A 26,856-nucleotide genomic window follows, 5' to 3' on the forward strand; every position below is an offset into this window, starting at 1 on the left:
ACAAAATGCATCTTTCTCACCTTTAAAGCATAGTGGCCTGGCTAATTTGAAGAAATAAAAAGCAAAAAATGATTTGGGTTGTTTTCACCTGAACTCAAGTTAAGAATAAGGAGGACTGCAATTTCTCATCTCAAAATATCCTGTTTAATAAAACCCCTGTATGCGTCCAGTGTCCGTGTGTGTGTGTCTTCTGGTGAAGTGCACATGCGCGGGGCACGGTACGATGCTTCAAAAGCCGCCTGATGCATCACACAAGACAGAGAGGACGGAAACCATAAAATATCGAGCAGCCGATCCAATCGGATTTCGGTAAATGAGGTAAGACCTAAAACATAAAACATGAAAAATCCAATCGGGTACTGAGACGCGGAGACCAGCTTCCCTATTGTTGTGCAAGTGTTCACTCTGAGGATGTCAGATTTGCGATTAAGAAGCTTGGCCCGGTAAAGTGTAAAGTGTCAGTCATTGAAGGGGTTTTCCTAAATATACGAATTTTCATGATATTACAATACAATGACTTTTAAAAGTAAATTTATTTTCGTGCACATTAAATCAGTTGCTGGGGAGAATCTGCTCATTGCCCACTATTGTGACAGAAAATTAAACGCATATTACGGACAGCAAAGCCAGTATTACTGTCAGAGAAAATTACAGGCATTTTACGGAAAAAATTTAATGAGGTAAAAGGTCCCTTGCCATTTAATATAGACTGTTCCTACTAATGTTTATGGACTACTGTTCTAGTGCCCATTATTGTAACAGGCTTAATGTCTAGTACTTCAAATAATATTCTGAGAATGAAAAATACTTATTCCATAAAACAAATAACCTTTTTTTATATATCAACTTTTTTTTCCCCAAAACAATGTTTTTTTTAATTAATATGATATGTCAATGAAAGGGACTATAGAGTTGAACTAATTTCAGAAATAGATTCAGAACACCTACATCTACAAAGTACACCAGGTTTTTGTGCATGAGGCTTTTGGTGCAGATTGGTGTAATTATTATACAAAATCATTTTTTATTGTGAAAACTATTATTGGCCATAACACTCATCCCTAATTCATGGTGAGACCTTAAGGTTTAAGGCAAAAGGCTTGACCACTAAACACAGTTACCATTATATTACAACATAAAATCATAAAGAATTAAGCTTTCAAATATTTGCATCTGATTATATGAAGTTGTAACATATAAGCTGGACTTTTTTAAATCAAACTCTAATGCTACCTACAGTAAATCAGATTAATAGCCAATAGTAAAATTACTTTTAACCAGTCAGAAAGTAGTGATAATTCTAATAAAACAGACATATTTTGATCTGCTTTTGCTTGCTCCCATGCCAGAACTGAAACATTAACATATATCTCCCTATTTGTGACACCTAAAATTTAAGCAACACAAATTTTCAACTATTATGGCAATACACACCCCCCACGTTTGCTTGTTTTCTTCAGCTGCATCACCCCACAGTCATAGTATACTGGCATCTTGCTATTTGTTTGTCCCTTCAGCTTTATTGTTCTATTTCTCTCTCTAAATTTTACTGAGTAAATATTACACATTTGTTTGCTTGATATGATGCCTGAAAAAGATATAAAGTTAATCTTTTATTACTGGTCAATGCCACATAAATCATAGGATTATCCACCACATGTATAAAAGTAAAGTATCACATAAAATGGAAAGATCATTTTATGCAGATGGGGGTGCAATGTGGAAGAGAACAAAGAATTTAAAATTTGTTTTCAAAAAGGTCCAGTGGCATCAACTGAAACTGTAAAATTAACAAAATGTTGCTTATCAAAAAACAAATCAAAAGCTGGTATTTGTTTCAGGAAAAACAAATTAAGTTAGAAAAAGTACACATAGCTCAACATTTAGTAACATCCTGGATGTTTAGTTAACTATGGTGAAAGTTGCAGCATTTTTAATTTATGTTAACTTACTTCTTGAAAGAAAGTCCTTTTTGTTTCACCTTTTGGTTTATTACATATCTTTTATAACATTGAGACATACCTAGACATCACTGTGATAATATAATGTAATTACATGTATTAGTAGAGTACATACAGTAAGATACAGGTGATGTAGCCACATTTCAGACTAGATAATAAATGATCATATACTCTAAATCATAAACCCACATAGCCTAATGATGGCTGAAATAACTTTTATAGACACCAAGTTCTAATTTAAGTGATGTAAAAATTGCATCAATTTATGTATTGTTGTTATTTACTGGTTATGGAGAGTCTATGACTAATTCCAGTTAGTATTTCTTAAACATTAACATTTTTCAAAGTATTAACTGTTGGAAATTTTAAAATCAACAGCAACCAGCCCTGACATTCACCATCCAGAAAAATCTGTACATAATTACACAAAATTTTTCATGTGTGTTAAACATCTGTCCAGGAATACAGCTTGTGTAAAGAGATACTGCAATTTGCCAAACCCATGAAATCTCATTATATTTATAATCCCTGATCAAGTCACCATAAAAAAAAAGACTGTAAAATCTAGGTCACAAAAGAGACAAATGGTTTCCTAGCCTGTTTTCTTTGCTTTCTACAATGCCCCAAACATCACTAGAAAATGAAACTGGTAGGTAGGATGCTTACTATTCCAAGATCTGGTTATTCTTGATTATACAATCAGAGCAGGACTGACAAGTTAGACCGATCCACCTGCGAGCTTGTTTTAGATCTGCTACCCATAACTGCCAATTAAATTTTGTAAAGCCGTTTTGGTGGAATTGAACAACATTCTAATGAACTGTAATCTTCTGTGGCTATTATAACAAGAGATACATATATGATCTGACAATACAATTTTTGACCCCAGAAACAAAATTATATAAAATTAAATTAAAAAGATTGCTTGTCAATGATGAAACAAACTGAGAAACAAAAAGCTCACCTTTTCAATGCACCTCCGTAAAGTGTTTATATTTCTCACCCACCATCCTACTCCCATTGCTTTCAGCTCTGCCCATGTAGGATCCCCTCTCTGCATTGCAGGAAGCATGTTTAATAATTCTTCCTCAGCTTCAGAATGGAAAGCCCATGCAAAATGACATGTTGACAGTCCTAAGGAAATTAAATAGTAAGACATGCTTGCTTTACTTTGGGAAACTTCCTAAGTTGAGAGAAGATTGTTTCAATATTAGCTAAAAAGCACAAACAAAGGCAAATGATGCATTTTACATCTTCCAGTTAATTGCAAACATGATTAGCCTAAGATTTAAATTATTATTATTTTTTTTTAATCCTTCATTTTCCCTATAGATTTTATTTGCTGGGCTCCAGTGTGTCCAGTAAATTAATTTCCCTACCAAAACGTGATTTTACCAATAAAATATTATATGGCATTATTTTATTATGCTCACAGTCTCAGAAATCACACCTCACTCTGAGTCATCAAATCAGGTTCAGGAATGTCTTAAGTATGTAAATTTGTTGAAATCATTAAGATTTTAAGCTCCCCACAATTCTTTCCTGTTTATGTGTACTATAAGAAATTACAATTATTACAAATATAAATCATGAGAAAAAGTAAAATTGATTAACTTTTCAACATATGTATCTGAACAGAAAAACAGTAGATCTTCATACAAATTGTGGCTACATATAAAAGTAATAAACTTGAATAAAAAAAATTAAAAAATGCCTTTTCAATCATTTATTCAACAAAAATACCAAGAGATGTAATGGTGTAGTAGGGAAAAAGTAAGTACACCCTTGGCCACAGATGCTGGCATTGCCCTCTTTAGTAGAAATGGCTTTTTGCAGGAATTTTGCATTACTGCCCACCAGCCTCTGATACCAACTCAGTGAAACTTTTGACCATTCCCCCATGCAAAATTCTTTCAGTTTCAAGATGTTAAATATTGAGGTTTTCTTTCATGCACTGCCCATTTCATATCCCCTCACAACATTTCAACAGGACTCAAATCAGCAATTTGACATGGCTAGTTTATAAGCCTCAATTTCTTCATGTATCATATTGAAAGACCCATTTCTACTTCAACTTCATCTTTCAGAAACATGGCCTCAAATTCTCCTTGATCATACTTTGATAAGATGCAGAAATCATTGTTGACCCAAGGCAGCAAAACAACGACAAACCATAATATTTCCATCACTATGCTTCACATCTGGCATGGGGTTCTCCTCCTGAAATGCTGTCTTTGGTTTGCAACAATAAAGTCTACAGTTACTGTGGCTAAACAACGCTATCTTCGATTCATCTGTCCACAGCACATTGTTCTCCGAGGTCTGGTCTTTGCCTGTATTCTCAATGGCAAGCTGTAGTCTTGCTCTAATGCTCTTGTTAGACAGCAAAAGCATTTTACCTGGAAAACCAAGCATGCAGGTCAAATTTCTCAAATCTCTTTCTGATTGTAGATGCATGCACCTTGACACAAACTTTTGCAAGAAGTACCTGTAGATCTTGCAATGAAATTTTGGGGTTCTTGGAGACTTATTTTAGTATCAATGGTCAGCTCTTGGACTGAATTTGCTGTGCCAGCAGGTGCTGAATAAATTAATAGTCATTTGAAATTGACACCATTTGTGGATGATTTTATATATCTGGCTTTTATATAAGTAACGTAAATGTTTTTATATAAAGACCATCACAAAATATAATCACAAACAGGACTTTGCATGATACCTTGTCGAGCTCTGTAAGCCCTGCTGTTTCACTGAAGGACATGCATGTGGCAGACTCACTGGCAGGATGACACCCAACCTGTTGCTGCATCTAAACAGTGCCATCTTTCGCCTTTACACCTGGTGCAGCTGCGTTGTTCTTATGTATGTAGGAATAAAAAAAACACTAACCTTTATAAGTACCATACATTTACACCGGCTGTTACAGACTCACATCAAATGTATGTTTTTATTGTATAATAGTAACAATAAGAGCAGCTCGCTACTCAAAAAGTTTATTTTGAGAAGCGGCAAGGCTCAAACCTGTGACATCTTCATTATGAGTCAGCAGTTCTTAGCACTGTACTACCACCGACAACAAAGTACATTAACCTGATTTCTTTTTTTCATCCTCATCTGAGTTCACCTCTGCTATAGCACGTCTTTATTTGAAAACAGCAATGTCAGATTGGTGGGAGCGTGAACGTGACAAAGTGAATAAAACTGAATAAAAAAAACACTAACCTTTAGAAGTACCATAAATTTATACCGGCTGTTACAGACTCAAATCAAATGTATGTTTTTATTCTATAATAGTAACAATAAGAGCAGCTTACTACTCAAAACAATAAATCACAGAAGAAGCCAGAATCAAACCCGCAACCTCTTGGTTATGAGTCGGCAGTTCTTACCTCAGCACCACCCAAGCAGTCATGTCAGCATCATACCCTAAACCAATTTCTTTCTTGATGGTTACATTCTTGAATAAAAGTGCACTTGTTTTGTTATACTTGTACCTTTTGTTAAAGCGTTTGTTTGATATTTGGACTTCAGTCATCACATATTATACACTTCATGTCAAAATTTTGTCATTAGTACTATAACATGAAAAAAGTTTCTATTTTAGCTATGTGTTCAACATTTCTTTCCTCGCATTTCCTGTCATCCTAAATTTACCTAGATCGTTGTACACATGGAACACACATGAAATGGATGTGTTCCAAATAACAATATATTATTTACCCTATATAACTCCAGGCACCTCACACCCAGATAAACAGACTTGAGCTGGAAAAACTTTTTGTCCGACGAGCTGTGGCAGTGAGGGGATAGGATAGCAGGCTGCTTGTAGATTGTGTTGATCGACACATTTGCAAAACAAAAGACGCTGATGGAGAGGTGCGAAGGAATTTAAGGTGTCCGGGATTATGACTTCTTTCTTAGGCTTCAGGTATTCTAATGTTAAATATGCTTTTGTCCTTTTTGTTACATGTTTCATGGATTTGTCAAGTTCTACCTTATCTAGGGAAACACCCTGGCTCAGAGTTTATACAAAGCACCACTGTTGGTTTAGTTAGATGGGGGTCAGCTCCAGAGGCTTGCTGCTATGTCATTTATCTTTTAAGATGATTTTTTAATCCCACTTCTGTGAGCATATTGTACTTCTTCATATATTTGTTGGTGCAATTTTTTTTTACCCCCATGAATTCATCACCATATGCTTTTGCTGGTGCAGATTTGAGCTGCATAACCCATTCCTCTCCGGGCAGCTAAACTTCAAATTAGAATACAGTAATTAATTAAATAGATGTGTTAGCAAAACTAAAGAAATTATTTTAAAATAAATTTAGATCTTGAAATAATTCATGTAATGGCTAATAAGAAATATACAAGTCAAAATATTTATCCATAAACAAACAAATACTCATTCCGGTACTACTTACCTTGATGTGTAAGTTGCACTCTGTGAGCAGGAGGTAGAGAAGTCAACAGGAAGGTGTGAAGACGCATAGCTAAAAGAAACTTTAAACCACATTCATCTAGGGTTTCTCTGCCTTAAATTAAAAAGAGAATTATATATTCATACATATATATATATTTATAGATACATACATACACATACAAATTTGCATGTGTACACACACACAATTTAAATTACTCTAAAGATGCGACACAGATCTCATACAGAAAATAAAGATCAAATCCTTACCTTGATTCTTGTCTCTACTCTCTCCAATATCAGTACTAGTGGTTGCAATTGTATCAGCTAAAGCCATCAAACACATTTGCTCCATTCGTGTAAGCCCAGGTAAACTGGAATGTAAGAGATGACTAGACAGAACTTGAGCGTGCTCTGGCCCAAAATATGTAGGACTATATAGAGAAAGGTCAATAACAGTTGGTTTAGTGTCTGTTCCATCAGTATCACTAAAACTAAGCTCATCAGGAATAGAAGAAAGTTGAAACAGCTCATCATAATCATCTTTTTTGGATTCCTGATTTCCATTATGTGAAACACTGCTGTTTGGCTTTTCAACAGCCCTAGGAGATACTTCCTGATCTGCTGATAGAAGAGCATATAGTGGAAGAGGAGGAATGGAGTCTATCTCTGTATAATCTGTATTTTCTGTTTTATTGAATGTCTTTGGATCTCTTGCAGTGCTTCCACTAGCACTGATTGTCAGTGACCGAAGTCTTCGCTCTTGATTTGTGCTATTATCTTTCAGAGCCACAACCTCTCCTGCAATACACTTCACCAAGTGAGATAAAATAGCTTTAGCACGACGAACTTTTCCCAAATCCATCAGCTCCATTAACTGCACTGGATGATACTGAGGCAAAGTTGGGAATAACTCATGTGCAGCTTCAAACAGACCACAGTCCTCCATCTCAAAAGGAAGGTCATACATAGTCTTTTTACCACTGAGCTTTTGAGCAAGACTAGTCATTGATCTTGTAAGACTCCTTTTAGAAGGTTGTGGGGTTAAAGTGCTGCTCTGGCCTAGTTTCAATGATGTTGTTAATGATGGGGTGCTGCTAGAGTCCATCTCCATGTTCAAATATTCAGATTTAGAAGGGGGTTGCCATTGTGAATAAACATGCATTTCACAGTCCATTCCAACAACAAGAATACCATCTCTCACCCATGACAGGCATACTGGTAAAGGTAATGCTCCTTCAAAAGAAGAAACAAGATCTACTGATCTTAAAAGAATAAATTTGGAATAAGGTTGGTCTTTTGCATATTCCCACAAAGGAGAGGCAGAAACCATATGTGCTTCTTTGGCATTCTGTTCTGGCATATGCCTAGAAATCTGGCCGAACATCAGAAGTTTGGAGCCAATACCAACAGTTAAAATATGTGAACCATCTTCTCGTGACACCCAGTCCAAATGAACTAAATGCTTATTAGTGGGCACTGGAAAAATCTCATTTAAATATACATCTTGCTTGTTGTACACTGTTAAATTACTATCAATGCTTATTCTAGGGTCTAAAATTGTGCTTTGTTCATCAAGGGTAAGTGTCTGTTCCAGAACCCACTGTGAACCACCTGTTGATTCACAATCAAATATTCCAACATGCATTGTAAAGTCTCTGGCTGTGTTATAGGAAGAGGCACTTTTGTATGCCACAGCAATGTGGCTTGTATTACAACAGCTAACTTCCACTGGTCTTCCCAACACTCTGATTTCACTGTTATTTGGGAAACCATCTTCGACAAGAAGTGGCCATTCCTCCCATACATATGTTGGAATGTTATTCGCAGATTTTTCACTATCATAAATTAAATGTCCAGAATCCACTCTGCATCTCCAAAATCGAACTTTCCCATCTGAACAGGCAGTCGCCAAAAGATAGGGTGAAAGACCTGTTGGGTGCAGGGATGAAGAACTCAGGTGTCCTATATAAGCACATAAAAAAAACAACTTTATATTACATGTTTAGAGAAACGTTAGTGGATAAGCCAAAATATAAAAGATGTTTCTTAAAAAGGTACTGCCACCAAATCCATTTTCCCCAAATATACATTTAAGGGTTTAAATAGTCATATATACACAAGGATAGCAGCAATAATCAGTTTAGATGAGTCTTCAGGTTATTTTAGCATTCTTTCATGTTAAACTGCTTACTTATAAAGTCTGAATGTGAAGTTACACATTTAAAAATGAAAAATGCTTGTGTTAAGTCTGACCTGCTGAGGGTGTTGCAGTAATAATTTCCACTCCATCAGGTAGATTCATTTCCTGGCTGTAAACTCTTTCAGATGTGACTGTAAGCCTACTAGCATTCTGTAAATTAGCTCTACAGGCCTTGAACACCTGAGACTGTGGGGACGGTGATTTTTCTGGAGAAACATTGCACGGTTCCTCTTGAGGGATTATCAAAAATTCATTTTCTGTTTTTTCTTGTCTTTCTGCTAAAATTAACAGAAAATTAAAATAATTAGATAAATACAGTACTTCCAGCAACTTAAATTACTTTCAAAGGCTGTACAATACCTAATCTTACCTTATCTAATCTTATCATATCTTATCTCATACCTTATCTAATGTGAGATACCAGATGGATAAGTATCACAATGCAGTAAAACATACACTATTTTCCCCATCTAGTCCCAAACATTCTTCTGCTTCACTGCATATTTTTACATTGATTTTAATGTGAATTTGTGCTCATTTATATTGCAGTAGTATACACGGCTTGAAAGAAGACAAAATATTGCCAAGACTTGTTATTTATTGAATTTGTGCTCAAGGTAATGAAATTCACAACCTTTAGGTCTGAAATACTTATTCTGTAATTAGTGAATGTAAATAAAATTAAGAGGATATTGTGGGTGAGAATAGTTAACGATCAGGCCTGATTATGAATCTAACTTTGCCATCAAAATTTAAATTGCAAATACAGATTATTATAGGAATTTGCGAACCACATGCAGAACCATATTATTCAAAGAACTTTGAAACACCACTCAAAGACAAGTAGGTCTCTCTCACCTTAGCTAATATCAGTGATTATGACTCTACAATAAGAAAACAATATCAGATACACAGTGGTCTCTATGACAAAGCAGAAAGTTCTGTTCAGTTGCAAGATGATGGGAACTTACCTCAAGTTTGCCAGTCTTAAACCTCATTCCTATATTCACATTCAACATTAAAGTGAGAAACTAGTTCTGTGAAGACAAAGCTCATGAAAAATACATGGGTTTGGTTGGGCAGGTCTTCAGTTCTAAAGCTTGATCCTGTTTGAATGCTCTTCTCCAGAAGTGTTTATTAACAGTATTTTAACAAAAATACATACTTTGGACATTGTGAACATATGACTGGATAGCTACATAATTTGGACATTGTAAGCATATGACTGGATAACTAACATATGTATTATGCGACACGAGTAACTTGACATTTTTTTTCATGGAAACATCAATATTTGTTGCTCTTTTGCTTTGGCCCCACCATCCCCTCACTGAACACTATTTTATGAGAAACTTTGTTATCTCCATTTTCCAATAAAATATGATACTAAAAAATATTTCCATAAACAGTGGATTATGGAACCGATAAAAAGATTATCATTTTTTAATAGAGTGTTCCTTTGAGATCAGCACTGAGCGCGGACCACTCAAGGCCACATAATTTAGTCATTGTAAAAAAGTGTAGTGTTACTTTAGCAGTGTATTTTGGATTATTAATCTACTAAAGTGAAAAATATGATTCTCAGTCCCTGTTTTGCTCTATAAGTCTAGTTTTGACAATATTATGTACTGTTACCCAATTATATTTTTTCCAACAATACTGTTAGGCCCAGCTATTGAATGGTATTCCTAGAACTTGTGACTGCTGTTACCACCACAGTATTTGACGAATAGGATGTAATTTCCTGGGTGGTGTAAAATATTACATTTGTACCATACATATCACACAGCATTCAGATAAAAATGTTACCCTTTGGATTCAGCTTCATAACTTCAGTATCATCATGGTAATATTTTAAACTCTGGATATGGGATTTTCAGCCCAACCGGAGCTCCTTCACTGCAGCTCTTACCTAAATGTTCTTTAGTGCAAGGCTTTGACGATTGCTGATTTGTACCTATTACCTTAATTGTGCTCACAAATACTTTTAACTTGTTTGAAGTCACAATTGGTCTTTCAGAATTTACATAGACTGCCAGATCTAGATAGTTTTGCAGTAGTTTCCATTTTCTCCTTCAATTAAGTACAAACAACTATGTGAACTCCAAGGGATACTCTGTGTCATTCAAATCCTTTTGTATCCTACAGTATGTACCCTTACTCAGGTTTCTGCTCCTCTATAATCCAACCTTAGACATGATTCACTTTATCTTCATTTTGAAGCTAAAAATTATTTTATAAAATCATTGTCACAAAAATTAATGAATTAGATTTCTTATACTTAGATGCTGCAACAGATGTCTAAAAGCATTTGTGTCTGTTTGCTTTTCTACTATGAATAGCATTAATGATTTGTGAACTCCAAACAAATTGTTGGTTGATATTATTCACTACAATGCTTCTCTCCAACTCATCGTTACTATGTGCATAGTGGTTAATGTCATACAGGCTAATACAGTTATACTATGATATTCATTAAGCAGAAATTCCTTTGCATATAATAAGCTATACTGCCACTATGCCACACAAACATATAATTTTTAATCAAGAATTTCAATGATACCATGCTGATGAAAGCTGATGAAGCACGTTTTCACTGCAAATATTCTCTTTTATAGTGCTACCTTTCGAAAAACAAAACATTACCCTGCAACACCTACTATCAGGAATGCGCATTGCCTTGAACTAAACACTTCTCAGAAGCTACACTGCAAGTCTTCTAAAGCTGAGAAAAAGTAACAGAGCAGAGAGAAATATGGTTAGTAAGACTGCATGAGATCAGTACTGTGATTTTATACATGACTTCAACAATTCCTGCCACAGGATTGCACTTAACCAGCTATTGTATTTTTACATTACTCTGATTACCAAACTTAGTCCATGGTTACAAACGATGAAGCTTGGCATTGTGTTCCTTGTATTTATGTTGACAAATGGTTGAGGCTTTTACAACACAAACTGCTAGCAGTTTTGGAAAAAAAAATTAGCAAAAATTAATAAGGGGCCAAAGGGAAAAAATACAATCATGTTATTCTAAAATTAGTTAGCATTTTGCTATATTTCACTCATGTTTTTTTATAAATTCATATATTAAATATAGAACCAGAGAGGTCAGTCCAATAATTTTGTCCTGTTACAATTAAAATTTTAAATTAAGAGATGAAAACCTGCTGCCCTTAAGATTCTCCAAGGACAGAAATGTGTATCCCTGACTTGGACAACTCTTTTGTGTGAAAATTGAAATAACTTGAGCATAACAAAATTGAAAGTCAAAGAGTTCTGTATTTTATATTACAGATTTACAAACATATGTGCCTTCTAGATTTGATTAAAACATGGTTGGAAAGCATGGTGTATAGCATGGCTTAAAGTACTATACTTAATAAAGTGGCCACATAATATATGTCTGTCTATGCAACTGTGTACAACTATCAATAAGGTAAAAAAAAAAAAAAAAAAAAAAAATCTGGGGTGGTTTCCCCTAGACTTTCTCATATACTCAGATATGGGGATGGATATTTGAGGAGTAAACCACAAAACAATGATTATATTTATATATTATGTACATTAAAGAACCATCAACAATAAATCAAATCAGTTAAAAATATACTGAACAATTATTCTAAAAGTAAAGTTGAAAGAATCGGACTCTGCAGTTGCATGAATAAAAGGTTAATGGAAATAGCCCAAAAGTAGACAGAAGGATGGAGAAAGTGCTGCCTTCAGTAATATCACAAGATCAAACTGGATTTATTAAAGGCCGACATTTAGCGTCCAATCTTCGATGACTGTTTAATGTAATATACTCACCCGCAAAGTCAAATATCCCAGAGATTTTATTATCCTTGGATGCAGAAAAAGCATTTGATATGATTGAATGGAACTACCTTTCACTACATTGGAGAAATTTGGGTTCAGCCCAAACATTTGTGCATGGATTAAACTACTGTATACCAATACAGAAGCTTCTGTTTGTATTAAGAACATTAATTCAGACTACTTTAAACTAGAACGTGGTACCAGACAAGGATGCCCCTTGTCACCACTACTTTTTGCAATCGCCATTGAGCCACTGGCAGTTCACTTTCGAAATGCTTATGAGATAAAGAAGATTATCAGAGAAGGACTTGAACATTTCTTTATATGCAGATGATATGGTACTGTATATATCAGACCCACAAAATACTGTGCCTACAGTCCTAACAGCACTAACAGAATTCCAAAAGATTTCTGGTCTCAGAATTAATTTGACTAAAAGTGTGCTTTCCAGTGAATTCTCAAGCACATAATATTAGATTGGACACCTTCCCTTTTATCATCGCAGATCAGTTCAAATATTTAGGGGTAAACATCACAAGTAAACATAAAGCTCTTTATCAACAAAAGTTTGCTGTCTGTATGGAAAAAATCAAGCAAGACTTTCATAGATGGTCAACCCTTCATCTCACTTTAGCTGGAAGAATTAACATTGTTAAGATGAATATCCTCCCCTAAGCTTCTCTTTTTATTTCAAAATATTCCAATATACATCAATAAATCGTTCTTTAAGAAATTAAATTCAACCATAACTACATTTACTTGGAATTCAAAACATCCACGTATCCAAAAAGCGACCCTACAAAGGCCAAAGGCAGAAGGTGGCATGGCTCTGCCTAACTTTCAATTTTACTACCGGGCAGCAAACATACAACATATAAAAACCTGGACTTTGACACAAATAGATGGACATATGCAGGCTTGGTCTGAAATAGAAATAGAATCCTGCAGTTCATCTTTATATTCCTTGCTTTGCGCCCCAATAAATGCAAATTATCGCCAATATACTAATAACCCAATAGTGCTTCACTCACTCAGAATATGGAACCAATGTAGGAAACATTTTAAGACAGAGAATCTTATCGGTGGCACCACTGCATGAGAACCACCTTTTTCAACCATCACAAACATATGCAATTTTTAATGTCTGTAAAACATTTGGGATTAAATCACTTACAGATCTGTACATAGACAACGTCTTTGCATCCTATGAACAATTATATTCTAAATTTAACTTTCCAGCAACACATTTCTTTCACTATCTTCAAATTAGAAACTTTGTTAAACAGAACCTACCCAATTTCCCTCATCTCCCACCTCCCTCTATGCTGGAAAAAATACTCATCAGTTTCAAGGACTTAGACATAATCTCTGCAATATATAAAACCATTTTACAGTCTCTCCCTTTCAAAGATCCAAGAGGACAATGGGAAAAGGATCTCTCCCTCAACATATCAGAAAAGGAGTGGAAGGCAGCAATGCAGAGAATTCACTCGAGCTCAATCTGCGAATGCTGCAATCAAGTTCCAGCCTCACTGGGTCACATGTTCTGGGCCTGCACCAAACTAACATCATTTTGGACCAAGATTTTTAAATGCCTTTCAGACAGCCTTGGTCTCACAATCCCTCCTAATCCACTAACAGCTATGTTTGGTGTACTTCCAGAGGGGCTTAAAGTGGAGAAGGACAAACAAACTGTAATTGCCTTTACTACACTATTGGCACGTAGACTTATCTTGCTCAACTGGAAGAATCCTAACTCTCCCCTTTTAAGTCAATGGGTAACTGATGTTATATATTATTTGAAATTGGAAAAAATAAAATTCTCACTTAGAGGATCTGTGCAGAAATTTTTCCAAACCTGGCAGGATCTAATTAATAACATTTTAGAATAAGCTTTTAAAGCTCCGAGGAAGCAGATTCTCTCCCTTTTTATTTGTCTTCTCCATTTATCTATACTCACTTATTATTCTACCTATTTGCTTATTTTTACTAGGTTTAAATTTTATTCTTCTGGCCATGCTCTCTTTCTCAGGGGTGGGGATTGATTTGATTTCAATCCTATTCTTGTAAAATTGATGTATTTGTATGGAATGTTGTGTGATTTCAATAAAATCAATAAAAATGTAAAAAAAAAAAAAAAAAAAAAAGAAAGAATGGAAAGTGAATTAATCCTTTCCCAGACCCTATACAATAACCATTTTGATAAATACTCTAACAGCAAATACACATAATTTAAGGTAAAAATTATATAAATGCCCTAAATAATAAATTAAAACACGAAAACAATAAATAAAATATGTGAATTCTGTACAATAAAATGAAATGTATGGTGGTGCGGATAGATGCAGCTGCTTGGTGCTCTTCCTTTCAGTGCTTTGTTTGTGTTTTTGTGTATGTAATACTGTTCATCATAATGACATACTGCTGGGCGAAAAATGTCTACAGCCGGCACAATCTCCTAAAAATAGTACTATGCAGCGAGCACATTGTTACAGTTGAGTTTCTCTGCTTCTACAACATCCCGGCAGACACGGCCAGGCGACAGGGCTCCCTGTGGATCACTATCCACACAGGTAGGAGCCGAAGGCGGAACAGGGACAGGAGGCAGAAGCGGGTCTGCAGGGCTTGAATGCTGGCAAGGCTATGCAGCTGCCTTTTCCTACAATTTATCCCAACAACCCAAGATCCCTCACAAATAATATGGATGAACTCAAGCTACAGGTTGCAGCGAATAAGACTGATGAGGACAGTTGCATTCTAATTACAGAGACCTGGCTTCATTCACTCATTCCGAATACAGCTATCGAGTTAGCAGGAGGCACAGTTCACCGGCAGGACAGAACAAGAAACTCTGGTAAAAGAAAATCACAGGAATGGGGGGTGGTTGTATTCGGGATTATTCCTGTAAAGCAACAGCAGCTGGTGTACACTAAGACTACTCTGTTGCTGCATTTTTTTCACTGCACGCACAGTTCGAACATAGAAGCATCGTCCAAACTCCGGATCATATTTCTTTCAAATTTAGCATTCTAACTCTGGAACATTCGAAGTTAGAATCGTTTGAAAGAAGAGGCACCACTGTATTATTGTAATACAGTAATCCCTCACTTATCGCGGGAGATAGGTTCCAAGGCCGACCGCGATAACTGAATTTCCGCGAAGTAGGGACACCATATTTATTTAATAATTTAACGTGTATTTGGACGTTTTTAAACCCTCCCTGTATTGTTTACAACCCACCCTTTACTCTATTAATAACAGGGACAACTGCTAAGCAATATGAAATCAGTAGATAAGTTTACACTTACTGTATAGCGAAGTACACGTAGCAGCTTGTAGGAGGTCATGACATCGTCGACCTTGTTGATTTCCCATTGGGATTAATAAAGTATCTATCTATCTATCTATCTATCTATCTATCTATCTATCTATCTATCTATCTATCTATCTAAAGCAGATTACATCCAGACTACTGCCTTATCACGTCCACTTGCAACTCGTTTTGCGCCCTGGTTAATGGACACTGCGGCCGTAGATCTTATATGCTTTTCCTCCTTTTTAAATAAAAAGAATCGTGGACTCATTGATGCTGTGATGGTGTCCTGCAGCGGTGTAGCTGTTCCCTTCCTTCAACATATCCAAAACTTTTACCTTTTCTGCAATCATTTGCATCTTCTGTTGGCGCTTGGACACGGCCCCTGAAGCAGTAGCACGTTAATGCTGAATGAGTCAGATGAGACTTCCTGGTTAATGCAGCATTCCGTCACTGAGCCAATCAGCAGCACACAGGAACTTAACTGCGTGCTCTGATTGGGTAGCTTCTCAGTCATCCGCCAATAGCATCTCTTGTATGAAATCAACTGGGCAAACCAACTTAGGAAGCAAGTACCAGAAGTAAAAAGACCCAATGTCCGCAGAAACCCGCGAAGCAGCGAAAAATCCGCGTTATATATTTAGATATGCTTACATATAAAATCCGCAAAGTCGTGAATCCGCGAAAAGTGAACCGCGAAGTAGCGAGGGATTACTGTATGCCATATAATTAGTGGGAAGTCAAAATTATTTTTAAATCTTTACATAATTTCAGATCATTTAATTCCATTTGAAGTTACATAGATAACTAAAAATACTGAAAGGCTAGTTATGCATTTTTTTTATTTTTGAGGAAAAGTTTACGGCCCCTATGCTGGGGCCATTAATTTAAACAGTCCTATGAGAGTGTGTCGACAAAAACAAAAACAAAAAAACAAAAAACCCATAGTTAAATGAAGCAAAACACCAAATATACATACCTATAACAATCTTGGCTGATTTCAGATGCAGAAGCCACATGTGCAATAATGAACGACAAGTTTGGGTAAATTCAATTACCACCAAATAAAACCTTTGAGAGAAACATTCTTCTGTGTCTAGTAAAGAAAAAGTTAACAAATACAAAATAACTAGTACAAGAAATGTGCATAATATGCATTCATAGAGAAAACTAATATACATACTAACAATAAGTGCATAACATACAATGGCCAACCAATATACACACAGAGACATTGTGCAATATATGCATGACCTGGAAACACATCTCAGAGATTTCAGGGTTCCCATTTTGACTGTCTTTACTACTAGTTAAATGAGATGTTTCATACTTTTCCAGTCTAGCAAAACAGTTTTTAATTTTTTATAACTTTTGAAAACTGTTTTAATATACTGCATTGGAATGTTACTGTTTAAATAAAAGTAATGTTAAGCAACACATACCTTTATGTAAATTATGCGTTTCATCGACTTGATCAATGTTTTCTTCTATTTTATTGCCTCCTAGAATATCTTCTTCAAACACATGAAGAAGCTGTGTTTCACATCCATACTATAAAATCAAAGTAAAAGAATGTTTTGAGGCAAGAAAGTCTCTCTATATAAAAAAAGATAACAGATAATGCATATCTATATACCCAGCCTATCATTTACATTTTATAGTTCAATAAACATGTACAGTACATAAAAGTTTGAAAATAATCATTGCAATCTGACATACACGCTGGCAAAATGTATCTACTAAAGAATGGTTTGTACACTAATTACTAATGATCTTCTTTAGCGCCTTCAACACAATCCAACCTCTGCTCCTTAGGGACAAGCTGACAGAGATGGGAGTAGATTCATACCTGGTGGCATGGATCGTGGACTATCTTAAAGACAGACCTCAGTATGTGCGTCTCGGGAACTGCACGTCTGACATTGTGGTCAGCAACACAGGAGCGCCACAGGGGACTGTACTTTCTCCGGTCCTGTTCAGCCTATATACATCGGACTTCCAATACAACTCGGAGTCCTGCCATGTGCAAAAGTTCGCTGACGACAGTTATCGTGGGCTGCATCAGGAGTGGGCAGGAGGAGGAGTATAGGGACCTAATCAAGGACTTTGTTAAATGGTGAGACTCAACCCACCTACACCTTAACATCAGCAAAACCAAGGAGCTGGTGGTGGATTTTAGGAGGCCCAGACCCCTCATGGACCCCGCGATCATCAGAGGTGACTGTTTGCAGAGGGTGCAGACCTATAAATACCTGGGAGTGCAGCTGGATGATAAATTAGACTGGACTGCCAATACTGATGCTCTGTGTAAAAAAGGACAGAGCCAGTTATACTTCCTTAGAAGGCTGGCGTCCTTCAACATCTGCAATGAGATGCTGCAGATGTTCTATCAGACGGTTGTGACGAGCGCCCTCTTCTACGCGGTGGTGTGCTGGGGAGGCAGCATTAAGGAGAAGGACGCCTCACACCTGGACAAACTGGTGAGGAAGGCAGGCTCTATTGTTGGCATGGAGCTGGACAGCTTGACATCTGTGGCAGAGCGACGGGCGCTCAGCAGGCTCCTATCAATTATGGAAAATCCACTGCATCCACTAAACAGTGTCATCTCCAGACAGAAGAGCAGCTTCAGCGAAAGACTGCTGTTACTGTCCTGCTCCACTGACAGACTGAGAAGATCAGTCCTCCCCCAAACTATGCGACTCTTCAGTTCCATCCGGGGGGGGGGTAACCGTTAACATTATTCAAAGTTATTGTCTATTTTTACCTGCATTTTTATTACTCTTTAATTTAATATTGTTTTTTGTATCAGTATGCTGCTGCTGGAGTATGTGAATTTCCCTTTAGGATTAATAAAGTATCTATCTATCTATCTATTTAATAAGTGAAAAAGTCTTTAATCTATTTGAATTACCATCAAGTACACCTTTAAAATGTATTGCTTCTAGATCACCACATAAATAAGCATTACATTTTGGGTTGTAATTTACCTTTTCAGCTTTGTTCAACCTGGATAATCTCCCAATGCTGAACAGAAAAGGGTCAGCCTGGTTAACAACCTCCACCCCATTTGCAATGGTGGTTAAAACACAGGTATATATGTTGATGTTTATAATATTCTTTCTTTCCTTGTTCAATATTTTAACAAGGTTCTCCATTATCATATAAACTGCTTTTCAACTGTGCATAAACACATTCTCACAACTATTTAATCTAATTCTGGGTTGTTGGAACCCAGAGCATATGAGAACAGCACTAGCACAAGATGGGAAGCAACTCAGAATTAAGCACCTCATCACCTATGTGATGCACAATTTCTATCCAACACAAAAAGAGTAACTTGATATTTTTCCCTAATCTTTCATGAGATGAATATCCAGTTAGAGCTTACTGTATTCTTACTATATTTTTAGATTTCAGGCTGTGATTTATAATCTGAAAGAATAGCTATGTGACGCTGAATATTTTAAAAAAATATTTAAGGATCAAATCTTGAATCTGAAAAGCAAATAAGTTCATTTTGAATCCTGACAGTCATACGTACGCTTTATGTTTTGGTTAGTCTCACAAACTGATGTTGCATTATATTCAATACACATAGTTTTGTGTTCTAAACAGTAGCTTTGGACTATTTAAGCAGAGTCCAGTTGCATTTTTCTATGAATTTAGAACAGCTATCAAATGTATTAACCAGAAATTTTGTGTTACAATATGATAGCATTTATGTATCTTTTGCAGTACATATCAATAAAGATAAGTGGTTTCATCTCATCAATATAATAAAATAGAACACAAAACTTTAAACACTTTTGGTGCTACGGCTGCTGTCAAGCAATCATCAAAAATGGTTTCCTCAAGAAATTATTAATTCTTCTGAGATATCTATAATGCATATGTTTATGCCAATGCACAAAAAATAAAACAGCAGCCAAGACTTGTTTTCTGTTTTGTAACTACTACTGTTACATTATCTGCATTTTTTTAAATTTCCAAGCTGAAAATGAAATTTGCTTTATATTCATACTTAAAAAGTGACCATGTTTTCGCCTAATGTTGATACTACTTAATGATGCACAAAAATTGATGCTCCAACAGCCAAGAAAGAACTAAATAAGGTTGAAAATTACTTTCAAATATAAGCAATTCAATCACATAGAAATATTTATTTACTATTTTTAATAAATTAATACTTTTACATACAAGCTCTGTGATAGCTTCAAGTTCAATGATACACCCTGGTCTGGCAGTGGACTGCTGGCTTACAATGTGAAATACCTCTCCAACCAATTTCTAAAATGAAAATGAAAATTGTAAATATCATATTGTACATACAGAAAACAAACCTAATATTTTTATTTGAATAAAAGTACACTTTTTTCCCCCCACAAAAAAACAAAACATTAACGATAACAGGCCTGACTGAAATTTCATTGTAAACATATTTACAATATAAACACAGAAATGTGACACACCACACTTAAAAAACAAATATAAAAAGGTCTGCAACAGGCAATTATTTAAGACCGCAAAATATTGAATTATTTGGGGAAAATGTAGTAATTATAAACAGGAAATTAATTATAGGCAGTTGGAATACTGGCAAATTTACACACCTGTTTTATTTATATAAAAAAAGAAAGAAAAAAAGGACTATGACCATGCCACATGATCAAAAGTCTATAAATACATGCTCATCTCATCTTCAGAAAGACAGGAAGTATAGCTGATACAAGGCAAATTCAAGCTAGTAAATGTATTACATAAAATTTAAAAATCAGTACTACAATATTATAAAAACATTCTTACTGAGATATCTGGATTAGAGACTTCACTTAACAGCTTTTTAGCATCTGTAACAGCTTGATACAGTCTCAGAGAATGACCATCACTTGCCACAAAACAGGCACAAGGCGATTTTCCATAAGTTCCTAAAATATTAATAAAGATACATTATAAATAAATTTGCTGTTCTATATCCAAATCCTTGAAGTGAGTAATATTAATAAAGTTGTTACATGTTAATTGCAAAGATTCAGAAACATTTATGATGTAAAAACATGCTCTATGCACCAAGTATTCTGGTCTTTTAAAAAAAAAAAAAAAGAAGAACTTCACATTTCAGTCTACTTGACTGACAGTGTACTGCCCAAGTACAACAGATGTAAGATATATATATTTTTTTTACCTTTTATGTTTTATTTGACTTCACCAGTGATGAAAAAAAACATTGCAATGTTGAGGAAAAAGTCAAGAGGATAAAATATGAATTAAGAATAAGTATAACTTCAGCAAAAGAAAAACTGCACTGCATGAAGCAGACTTACACAAAAAGTATCTATTATTGTAAGTGGTAAAATGAAATACAAGTGATACACACTTCGAGTATTGCATTAAATCAACAGTAGAAAAAAACAAGAGGCAGTAGAAATTGAACAGAAAATGCACATTCTAAGGGAAAGGAAAAAAGATGTTTCAAACTGCTTCTCTGCTTAACTAGAACATTCTGACATAACTTGTACCAGCACATTTAAATTAGAAATTGAGATCATATAGACCCCCGTGACCCAGTAGTTACGATATAGCGGGTTGGATAATGGATGGATATAATATGTAATTTTATATGTTGTTCTCCAATAGCATTTTACACATATGAATTCTTACTCCTATGAACCATGCATTTACCCATTACTCTTACTAATGAATTATTTTGAGACTTCACATTATACCTAATGGAAGTGGGATATGGGTGGCACGGTGGTGCAGTGGGTAGCGCTGCTGCCTCGCAGTTGGGAGACCTGGGGACCTGGGTTCGCTTCCCGGGTCCTCCCTGTGTGGAGTTTGCATGTTCTCCCCGAGTCTGCGTGGGTTTCCTCTGGGCGCTCCGGTTTCCTCCCACAGTCCAAAGACATGCAGGTTAGGTGGACTGGCGATTCTAAATTGGCCCTAGTGTGTGCTTGTGTGTGGGTGTGTTTGTGTGTGTTCTGCGGTGGGTTGGCACCCTGCCCAGGATTGGTTCCTGCTTTGTGCCCTGTGTTGGCTGGGATTGGCTCCGGCAAACCCCCGTGACCCTGTGTTCGGGTTCAGCAGGTTGGAAAATGGATGGATGGATGGAAGTGGGATATACCACTGCCATTAAGTATTGAGTATATGTTAAATATACCATTTATTTTATGCCAATTGGTGTAACTGAAAATCTTTGTAGTTATTATATGTAGAGTAAATGGATCTAGGTAGAAGCTTCAGTCTGCCATTTTGTATTAACCATGTTGTATTGAACAACAGCACATGGAGCTTCGCCATCTGGTGTAAATAATGGATGCCCGTTTTGGAGTTCATTTATAATTATGGCTCAGAACTCTTCTCTATGTGCTAAGTATTGTCCTCAACAATTATCAACTTACCAACAATAGAGGATTCTGAAACAGTCCTAAGCAAACGGTCATCATTTTTACTTACAAATGGGCTAAAGTAATTTTTTAAAAGGAGGTTGGATAACTTTAAGCCTGTATTGAGTATTAAGTGAACATAGTTTTCTGAAAAATGACCTTGCTGTTCTTCACTTTAAATTTGTATAAAATTGTGGCTGGTTTCATACAATTTTATGTCTTTATTAAATCTGAAAAATGAATCTAAAGAAATGATTCGGACCAAGCAATTCATATCCTGAAGAAGTACAGAACTGGCAAAGGCAATACAAAGATGGAAAGCTTAACATTAACTTTTAAAAATGTCAGCTTTTGGTTGCAGAATCTGAAAATGTGGTTACTATTTTTAACAGCCTGTATCTGGACCTATTAAAATGCTATGCAACTATATGTCATCTTATTTAAGCAAAACAAAGCAAAGCAAGTTTATTTATATAACACATTTTGCAACATTAGGCAATTCAAAGTACTTTAACATAACACAAATAAAATGCAATAAAAAAGACATTACAAAATGGTATTTAGAACAACAGTAAAATGACAGAGCTACAACAATAAAAAATAGTTACAATTCAACAACAATCAATTAAATCCACAATATACTGTATAATCAATCAAACGAGCAGAAAAATAAAAATGTTTTTAATTTTGATTTGAACGCTTCTGCTGTTGGGGCATCTCTAACAGGTTTTGGCAGATTGTTCCATTTTTGTGTTGCATAATGGCAAAAAGCTATTTCACCCTGTTATGTTCTCACTCCGAGTATAACCAGCTATCCAGCTCTAAAGGACCTTAGATGTCTATTGGGTCTATAAACAGTTAGTATCTCTGTGATGTATTCTGGTCCTAATCTGTTTAGTGACTTATATACTAAAGCCAGTATTTTAAAATTAGTCCTGTAGTTAACTGGAAGCCAATGTAGTGATCTTAGTACTGGAGTAATGTGTTCACTTTTCTTCATTTTGATAAGCATTCAGGCAGCAGCATTCTGAACAAACTGCAATTTTTTAATAGACGTTTTGAATAGACCTGAGAAAAGGGCATTACAATAGTGTACTCTGCTGAAAATAAAGGCATAGATAAGTTTCTCCAAGTCTGTTTTTTGACATCAAATCTCTGATTTCAGAAATGTTTTTCAGATGACAGAACGCAGATTTAAGTTACTGCTTTAATATGACTACTGAAACTAAGATTGCATCCAGAAGTACCCCAAGATTTTTGACTTGGTTTTTAGCCTTTAGTTCCTTGGACTGTAAATAAGAAGCAATTTATGTCTTTCCTATTTATTGCCAAATAATATAATTTCAGTTTAATCTTTGTTTATTTGAAAGAAATTTTGCTGCAGCAAGATGTTAATTAGCTTTAAGCTATCATATAGTGAATCAACAGAACTAAAATCATTTGGAGGAAGAGGCAAATAAATCTGGTTATCATCCGTGTAAGCTGTGGTAATTAAGATTGCTGTCTTGTAAGAATCTGCCAAATGGGGACATGTAAAGATTTAATAAAAGAGGACCCAAAATATATCCTCCTTTTGGCATTCCATGTTATTTCTGTCTACTTAGACTGATAATTACCAATTACCACAAAGTAGCCCCTGCCTTTCAAATATGACCTAAACATATGAGAGCTACTCCAGATAATCCTACCCAGTTTTCAAGCCTTTCTAAAAGTATTCTGTAGTGGACAGCATCAGAGGCAGCACTGAGGGCTAGCAATTCCAGATCTGTTATGTTTTCAGAGTCTGTATATAAACAAATATCATTTAAAACTTTAATAAGTGCTGTCTCAGTGCTATGATGTTGACAGAAGGCAAACTGTAAATCACCAAGACAGCCATTGGAGTTTGTTGAGATGTAAGAACACTGCAAAACATTTTTTCTTAACAAGTAAAAATTTCACCCACTAACAGCTGTGTTTGGTGTCCTTCCAGATGGACTTGAATTGGAGAAGGACAAACAAACGGTGATTGCATTCACTACACTCTTGGCACGCAGACTTATTTTGTTAAATTGGAAGAATCCTAATTCTCCTCTTATAAGTCAGTGGGAAACTGATGTTTTATATTATTTGAAATTGGAAAAAATCAAATTTTCTGTTAGAGGATCTGTACAAAATTTTTTCAAAACTTGGCAGGATTTAATCAATATTATTTTAGAATAAGAGAATTAACTATTATTGTATTTAACTCCCTTCTCCATCTCTTATTTATATAGATATTTACTTCTCCCCTTCTTTTGTCTAATGTTGCCTTATTAAAAAGCTTAAAGAAATTTTCCTTTAGCTAAGCTCTCCTTCTCAGGGATGGGGTTTGATTTGTTTTCAAATTTGTTGGGTTATAAATGGATCTGTTTGTATGGAATGATTACAATGAAAATTAATAAAATAAAAATATAAAAAAAAAAAAAAAAAAAAACAAGTAAAAATTTCTTATTTTAAGGTAATATATCTAATACTAGCCAACCCGCGGCGTAGCATACACCGCATAATCAGGCCGCTTTTTTAATGATTTTTAAGCACAGGGAAAAAATTAACATTTGAAAAATCCGTAACTTAATAAACCACCAAGAAAAGTAACATTGTAACAATGCACGGTATGAACCAACATACAATTGTCCGTGACTGTAAACTGGAGGACCGCCGTTGCGCCTTCTCCTCCAGCTCGGGCGCGGAGGGCGGAATGGGAGGAGAGGGGAAGGACGCCCATTCCGCCCCCTCCGTCATGCTAGTCTGCTGATTTCTCGTTCAGTAGGCACTGCATGCTCATGTGCCCACCCCCAACTCGTCACCTGAGTCGTTTTCGTCTTTGCACAGTCTACATGCACCTGTGAGTCACGTTGACTTTTCATTTTCCAAACAGCGCCTCATTCGCCTTTGTCTCTGGTACAGTCCAAATGCACCTCTGCACCATGTAGACTTTTCATTGTTCTTTGCGGTTCTGGCTGCTTTTCTATATATAATCCACCAAGCCATCCGACCATGGTAGTAGCGGTGGGGGTGTACAAAGGGCAGGGACGTAATCAGTGCGAGCGTATGACCCGCACTTACAGGGAATTCCTCGTTCGTGGGGAACAATTGCAAGCCCCAGTTTCCAGCACGAATGGGGTTCAACGGCTTACCCACGCCTCTCTGCGCCAGGTAGACACACATTGATCCATTCAGTGTAGCGCGTGCAGTTACCTGATGGAGGAATCTGTATAACATTGAAAGAAGTGTTGTTTCCATGAAAAACATTTGAAGCGGTAGCCATGGAGGGCAAATGAACAGTCAACATGGCTCACAGCTGGATTTGGACCACAGCACAGACCAAAGCGAGTGAGTATGTGTTTGATGAGCTGTTCGAGTTGGCGGGCAGTGCTCTGAGGTGCGTTCCCTATCACGTGGGAGGAGGAGTAGAGTTTCTGGGCGGGGCTACGTTGTTTCTTTCCCATGGTTTTCGATGGTGGACGCGGTTGGGTGTCGTAACCGAAAAGAATAATGAAAAGTCAACGTGGCTCAGAGGTGCATGTGGACTCCTAGCACAGACGAAAGCAACTTACGTGGTGGTCGGTGAGTTGTAGCGTCCGGGCACATGAGCAGGCAGTATGAATGCCTAGAGAGCGAGGGTTGACGCGGGCCGGGGAATAAGGAGTGTTGGTGGGCGGGGAAACGTTTTCCGTGTTCCTGCAGGACCATCTAAGAAGACGCATGTTTGTCGCAGATGCGGTGGACGCGGGCCGGGGAATAAGGAGTGTTGGTGGGCAGGGAAACGTTTTCCGTGCTCCTGCAGGACCATCTAAGAAGACGCATGTTTGTGGCGGATGCGAATTGCTGTATGTAGCGTGTAGAACAGTTTGCTATGGTGCACGCGGTCGTGCGTCGTCACCAAAAAGTCAACGTGGCTCAGAGGTGCATGTGGATTGTAGCTCAAACGAACATAAATGACGCCGTGTTTTCTGAGGCGTCGCATCCGAGTTGGTGGGCGTGGCTCTGCGAGTTGTCGTCCTATCCAATGGTCTTAGAGTTGGTGGGCATGGCTGTCTTGCATGCTTTCCATGGGTGGCTACTTGTCGGCGGCTTAGTGAATTATACACAGAGGGCGTGGCTGTCTTGCGTGCTTTCCATGGGTGGCTACTTGTCGGCGGCTTAGTGAATTATACACAGAGGGCGTAGCTATCTTGCGTGCTTTCCATGAGTGGCTACTTGTCGGCGGCTTAGTGAATTTTATACGGTGGGCGTGGCTGTCTTGCGTGCTTTCCATGGGTGGCTACTTGTCGGCGGTGCGTGCTTTCCATGGGTGGCTACTTGTCGGCGGCTTAGTGAATTATATATATAGATTTTGCCCCAAGAGATTAAATATCTCATGTTGCAATGATACTTGCTACATTATTTTGCTCAATTCAAGATAACTGGTCTTAAACTATCTGACTTAAGATATAAAACTGTAATTCCAAGACAATTTCGACTTAAAAAAAGCACAACTGTGAGAGAAAAGCATGTTATCAACTACAGCGATGAGCATAGCAGGACATGTATTCTTATTTCAAGAACCAACACTTTCTAGGTTTGTCTTGTTTTATGAAATGAGTAAGACACAACCCCGAGACTTACCGGTAAACTCTTTTTACTTCAGAAAAGTTTTAGAATACAACCTTAATTTTGTTAACAGCTACGCCATTTCAGATGAACACTTGCCTAATTCAGTGTCCTTTCTCTGTAACTAGTATGATTTCACAGCTGGA

General features: G+C 36.5%; 1 protein-coding gene across 9 annotated transcripts in view; it reads right to left on the minus strand.

The window, feature by feature from the left end:
• The window catches only part of LOC114654142 (Dmx-like 1), a 343,530-nt gene that overhangs the window by 151,394 nt on the left and 165,280 nt on the right, over positions 1-26,856 (minus strand). For 6 of the 9 annotated variants that reach the window (XM_051929967.1, XM_051929966.1, XM_051929970.1 and 3 more), the window contains exons 14-21: positions 20,517-20,638; positions 19,911-20,000; positions 17,156-17,264; positions 16,693-16,809; positions 8,635-8,859; positions 6,649-8,343; positions 6,383-6,493; positions 2,926-3,095 (exon numbers count right to left, since the gene is read on the minus strand). In XM_051929967.1, coding sequence (XP_051785927.1) covers positions 2,926-3,095; positions 6,383-6,493; positions 6,649-8,343; positions 8,635-8,859; positions 16,693-16,809; positions 17,156-17,264; positions 19,911-20,000; positions 20,517-20,638 — 2,639 coding nt within the window. The remainder of the gene's footprint in view (positions 1-2,925; positions 3,096-6,382; positions 6,494-6,648; positions 8,344-8,634; positions 8,860-16,692; positions 16,810-17,155; positions 17,265-19,910; positions 20,001-20,516; positions 20,639-26,856) is intronic. The other 3 variants (XM_051929968.1, XM_051929971.1, XM_051929973.1) reach the window with 1 other exon arrangement.

The sequence above is a fragment of the Erpetoichthys calabaricus genome, chromosome 7, assembly GCF_900747795.2.
Source record: "Erpetoichthys calabaricus chromosome 7, fErpCal1.3, whole genome shotgun sequence".
Lineage (NCBI taxonomy): Eukaryota > Metazoa > Chordata > Cladistia > Polypteriformes > Polypteridae > Erpetoichthys > Erpetoichthys calabaricus.